Genomic DNA, 5,840 nt, shown 5'->3' on the forward strand with positions numbered 1-5,840 from the left:
AAACTCACATAGATGACGTCTGCTTGCCTGTGAGGAGAAACCTGATAGAGAAACTGAGATGGTGAGGTGATGAGGTCCTTTGCTTCCAAAGAGTATCAATCTCTTTCATAAGTTCTCTAACCAATAAAAGCTCATTTGCCAACATTTATTAAAATTGATATATGGAGTTTGGAATGAATGCCCAGGTTTTGCAGAACTGTACTATACTGTAAGTCAGTCACAATGCCAGAGAGGGGAACAACATTAGGGGTGTTTCTCGATATGCACACTACCGTCTTCCACTATCGTGCTCTTCCACTATCGTGCTCCTCCACTACCGTGCTCCACTACCGTGCTCCTCCACTACCGTGCTCCTCCACTACAGTGCTCCTCCACTACCGTGCTCCTCCACTACTGTGCTCCACTACCGTGCTCCTCCACTACCGTGCTCCTCCACTACAGTGCTCCTCCACTACAGTGCTCCTCCACTACCGTGCTCCTCCACTACAGTGCTCCTCCACTACAGTGCTCCTCCACTACCATGCTCCACTACCGTGCTCCTCCACTACAGTGCTCCTCCACTACAGTGCTCCTCCACTACCGTGCTCCACTACCGTGCTCCTCCACTACCGTGCTCCTCCACTACCGTGCTCCTCCACTACCGTGCTCCTCCACTATCGTGCTCCTCCACTTCCGTGCTCCTCCACTACAGTGCTCCTCCACTACCGTGCTCCTCCACTACCGTGCTCCTCCACTACCGTGCTCCACTACCGTGCTCCTCCACTACCGTGCTCCTCCACTACCGTGCTCCTCCACTACCGTGCTCCACTACCGTGCTCCTCCACTACCGTGCTCCTCCACTACCGTGCTCCTCCACTACCGTGCTCCACTACCGTGCTCCTCCACTACAGTGCTCCTCCACTACCGTGCTCCTCCACTACAGTGCTCCTCCACTACCGTGCTCCTCCACTACCGTGCTCCTCCACTACCGTGCTCCTCCACTACAGTGCTCCTCCACTACCGTGCTCCTTCACTACCGTGTTCCTCCACTACCCTGCTCCTCCACTACAGTGCTCCTCCACTACCATGCTCCTCCACTACCGTGCTCCTCCACTACAGTGCTCCTCCACTACCGTGCTCCTCCACTACCGTGCTCCTCCACTACCATGCTCCACTACCGTGCTCCACTACCGTGCTCCTCCACTACAGTGCTCCTCCACTACCGTGCTCCTCCACTACCGTGCTCCACTACCGTGCTCCTCCACTACAGTGCTCCTCCACTACAGTGCTCCTCCACTACAGTGCTCCTCCACTACAGTGCTCCTCCACTACGTGCTCCTCCACTACCGTGCTCCTCCACTACCGTGCTCCTCCACTACAGTGCTCCTCCACTACCGTGCTCCACTACCGTGCTCCACTACCGTGCTCCTCCACTACAGTGCTCCTCCACTACCGTGCTCCTCCACTACAGTGCTCCTCCACTACCGTGCTCCTCCACTACAGTGCTCCTCCACTACCGTGCTCCACTACCGTGCTCCTCCACTACCGTGCTCCTCCACTATCGTGCTCCTCCACTACCGTGCTCCTCCACTACAGTGCTCCTACACTACCGTGCTCCTCCACTACCGTGCTCCTCCACTACCGTGCTCCACTACCGTGCTCCTCCACTACCGTGCTCCTCCACTACCGTGCTCCTCCACTACCGTGCTCCTCCACTACAGTGCTCCTCCACTACCGTGCTCCACTACCGTGCTCCTCCACTACAGTGCTCCTCCACTACCGTGCTCCTCCACTACAGTGCTCCTCCACTACTGTGCTCCTCCACTACAGTGCTCCTCCACTACCGTGCTCCTCCACTACCATGCTCCTCCACTACCGTGCTCCTCCACTACAGTGCTCCTCCACTACCGTGCTCTTCCACTACCATGCTCCTTCACTACCGTGCTCCACTACCGTGCTCCTCCACTACAGTGCTCCTCCACTATCGTGCTCCTCCACTACCGTGCTCCTCCACTACAGTGCTCCTCTACTACAGTGCTCCTCCGCTACAGTGCTCCACTACAGTGCTCCGCTACAGTGCTCCACTACAGTGCTCCGCTACAGTGCTCCACTACAGTGCTCCGCTACAGTGCTCCTCCACTACAGTGCTCCTCCACTATCGTGCTCCTCCACTACCGTGCTCCTCCACTACCGTGCTCCTCCACTACAGTGCTCCTCTACTACAGTGCTCCTCCGCTACAGTGCTCCGCTACAGTGCTCCGCTACAGTGCTCCACTACAGTACTCCACTACAGTGCTCCTCCACTACAGTGCTCCTCCACTATCGTGCTCCTCCACTACCGTGCTCCTCCACTACAGTACTCCACTACAGTGCTCCGCTACAGTGCTCCGCTACAGTGCTCCGCTACAGTGCTCCGCTACAGTGCTCCACTACAGTGCTCCGCTACAGTGCTCCGCTACAGTGCTACACTACAGTACTCCACTACAGTGCTCCACTACAGTACTCCACTACAGTGCTCCGCTACAGTGCTCCGCTACAGTGCTACACTACAGTACTCCACTACAGTGCTCCACTACAGTGCTCCACTACAGTGCTCCGCTACAGTGCTCCGCTACAGTGCTCCGCTACAGTGCTCCGCTACAGTGCTCCACTACAGTGCTCCACTACAGTGCTCCACTACAGTGCTCCTCCACTACAGTGCTCCGCTACAGTGCTCCGCTACAGTGCTCCACTACAGTGCTCCACTACAGTGCTCCACTACAGTGCTCCACTACAGTGTTCAACACTACCGTGCTCCTCCACTACCGTGCTCCTCCACTACCGTGCTCCTCCACTACAGTGCTCCGCTACAGTGCTCCACTACAGTGCTCCACTACAGTGCTCCATTACAGTGCTCCACTACAGTGCTCCACTACAGTGCTCCACTACAGTGCTCCACTACAGTGCTCCTCCACTACCGTGCTCCTCCACTACCGTGCTCCTCCACTACAGTGCTCCGCTACAGTGCTCCACTACAGTGCTCCGCTACAGTGCTCCACTACAGTGCTCCGCTACAGTGCTCCACTACAGTGCTCCACTACAGTGCTCCGCTACAGTGCTCCACTACAGTGCTCCGCTACAGTGCGTCGCTACAGTGCTCCGCTACAGTGCTCCGCTACAGTGCTCCGCTACAGTGCTCCGCTACAGTGCTCCGCTACAGTGCTCTGCTACAGTGCTCCACTACAGTGCTCCGCTACAGTGCTCCGCTACAGTGCTCCGCTACAGTGCTCCACTACAGTGCTCCACTACAGTGCTCCACTACAGTGCTCCACTACAGTGCTCTGCTACAGTGCTCCACTACAGTGCTCCACTACAGTGCTCCACTACAGTGCTCTGCTACAGTGCTCCACTACAGTGCTCCACTACAGTGCTCCACTACAGTGCTCCACTACAGTGCTCCCCTACAGTGCTCTGCTACAGTGCTCCACTACAGTGCTCCACTACAGTGCTCCGCTACAGTGCTCTGCTACAGTGCTCCACTACAGTGCTCCACTACAGTGCTCCACTACAGTGCTCCACTACAGTGCTCTGCTACAGTGCTCCGCTACAGTGCTCCGCTACAGTGCTCCGCTACAGTGCTCCGCTACAGTGCTCCGCTACAGTGCTCCACTACAGTGCTCCACTACAGTGCTCCACTACAGTGTTCAACACTACCGTGCTTCACTACCGTGCTCCACTACAGTGCTCCACTACAGTGCTCCACTACAGTGCTCCTCCGCTACAGTGCTCCGCTACAGTGCGTCGCTACAGTGCTCCGCTACAGTGCTCCGCTACAGTGCTCCGCTACAGTGCTCCGCTACAGTGCTCCGCTACAGTGCGCCGCTACAGTGCTCCGCTACAGTGCTCCGCTACAGTGCTCCACTACAGTGCTCCACTACAGTGCTCCACTACAGTTTTCAACACTACCTTGCTTTTACACTACCGTGTTTTTCCCTAGTTCCCAGTTATCTTGAACTCACTTGTCAGATTTTGCAGTTCCGAGTTAACAGTTGTTTTGAGCGTGGCTCAAATCATGCTTCATTGACAGCATGGCCAACGTTTGTATTTTTTTATTTGTATTTGTATTTGTATTTATTATGGATCCTCTTCCTGGGGTCCAGCAAAATTAAGGCAGTTTATACAATTTTAAAAACATTACAATACATTCACAGATTTCACAACACACTGTGTGCCCTCAGGCCCCTACTCCACAACTACCACATACTGTATATACATTACAAATCCATGTGTACGTGTGTGTATAGTGCGTATGCTATCCTGTGTGTGTGTATACGCATATGTTTGTGTTGCTTCACAGTCCCCGCTGTTCCATAAGGTCTTTTTTAAATATTTTTTAAAAATCTAATTTTACTGCTGGCATGAGTTACCTGATGTGGAATAGAGTTCCATGTAGTCATGGCTCTATGTAGTACTGTGTGCCTTCCATAGTCTGTTCTGGACTTAAGGACTGTGAAGAGACCTCTTGTGGCATGTCTTGTGGGGTATGCATGGATGTCTGAGCTGTGTGCCAGTAGTTCAAACAGACAGCTTGGTGCATTCAACATGTCAATACCTCTCATGAATACAAGCAGTGATGAAGTCAATCTCTTCTCCACTTTGAGCCAGAAGAGATTGACATGCATATTATTAATATTAGAGTTAATCAGATCTTTAAAATCCAGTTTCAGCTGTTCAGAGCTGCCCTTCATAATGTCATTAAAACCCACATGGACTACGATAGAATCAATGTCCATGTCCTGACTTAGTACATTCTGGAGCAGCTTAGTAATGTAATTTACTCGAGCTCCAGGATAAGACATTGTTTTTGCACCAGGAACGGTCACATTTCTTACCATGGAGCTTCCCAGAATCACGGCTGGCGAGAAGGACGAGGAAATCCGCCCACTCCCACTCTTCTCAGGATTTGTTGAACCCTTTATGGCCGGGCGATAGGCAGGATAACTTGAGCCCATTGCTCCCGGCACATGTGGCAGGCCTCCGACAGATGGAGAAGCCCCGCTCGATCCAGAGCAGGGACGGAAGGTTGCCGACGTCGACTTCGCAGTTGTAGGCACTGCGGCCACAGACACAGGCACCCCCAGCGACGAAGGTGCAGGAAGATCAGGCTCCAGGACGGCTTAACTATTCGCTGTTTGTATCCTCTCCGGGCCTCTTGTTGGGAGTGTAGACTGCTTTGCGGGAAGTCGCTGTCTTCAGCTTTCACGGCTCGTGACATACGACCATCGTTGATTGTCTTGCTTCTCTTGCTGAACTCCTTCTACTTCGCTGTCTGATGGGGGAGCTCCAGGCAACACCGGCCAATCAGATAATAACAAACGACAAGGCGAAGATGCATCCAACAAGCACGAACACCGTCCAGCCACCAGCATAGAAAATGTAAACATTCCACTCTGCGTTTTCCTCAGTTTCTTACGTAGGCTGTTGAATGTTTATCATTTTAAACTAGGAAATGAGACCCTTAATCTTAGACTTGGTATCATACAGCCACTCTACTGAGTAGCAGGCTCATGATTGCTTTGCAATGCTTGCAGTTAGCCACTGATTCCTTCCAACCACGCGATTTCCAACTTGTTGTGTAATGTTTATGTCCAATGGCCGATGTGCACCGATACATTTTTCTATAATTTCTCTTCATTATTTCTCTTCATATGACAAGGATTAAAAAGGATTTACCAGTAGATTGTTGACCTGATTCATGATGACTGCTAGCTAAGATTTTGAAAGTATGATGTTGACATGATCAGTCCAATCAAAGCTACTGTAGATATAACGTTATTTGATGTCATTTTATCTGTGGCCAATGACCTTGAGCCTTCTTGGAC

The 5,840-nt window shown here is 52.5% G+C and overlaps 1 protein-coding gene across 1 annotated transcript; it reads left to right on the forward strand.

Annotated features, from left to right (window-relative positions):
- The first annotated feature begins 261 nt into the window (after positions 1-261).
- On the forward strand, positions 262-5,139 carry LOC120046026 (extensin-2-like). The gene is made up of 2 exons (XM_038990938.1): positions 262-2,258; positions 4,992-5,139. Exons 1-2 carry the CDS (start codon positions 262-264, stop codon positions 5,137-5,139), a joined length of 2,145 nt encoding a protein of 714 aa, XP_038846866.1.
- Positions 5,140-5,840: the final 701 nt, after the last annotated feature.

The sequence above is a fragment of the Salvelinus namaycush genome, chromosome 4 (genome assembly GCF_016432855.1).
Source record: "Salvelinus namaycush isolate Seneca chromosome 4, SaNama_1.0, whole genome shotgun sequence".
NCBI classification, from domain to species: domain Eukaryota; kingdom Metazoa; phylum Chordata; class Actinopteri; order Salmoniformes; family Salmonidae; genus Salvelinus; species Salvelinus namaycush.

Coding starts and splice junctions, on each gene's coding strand:
- LOC120046026 (XM_038990938.1), top strand. CDS start 262: ATGCACACTACCGTCTTCCACTATCGTGCTCTTCCACTATCGTGCTCC. Junction 2,259..4,991: donor CGCTACAGTGCTCCACTACA/GTACTCCACTAC, acceptor CACATGTGGCAG/GCCTCCGACAGATGGAGAAG.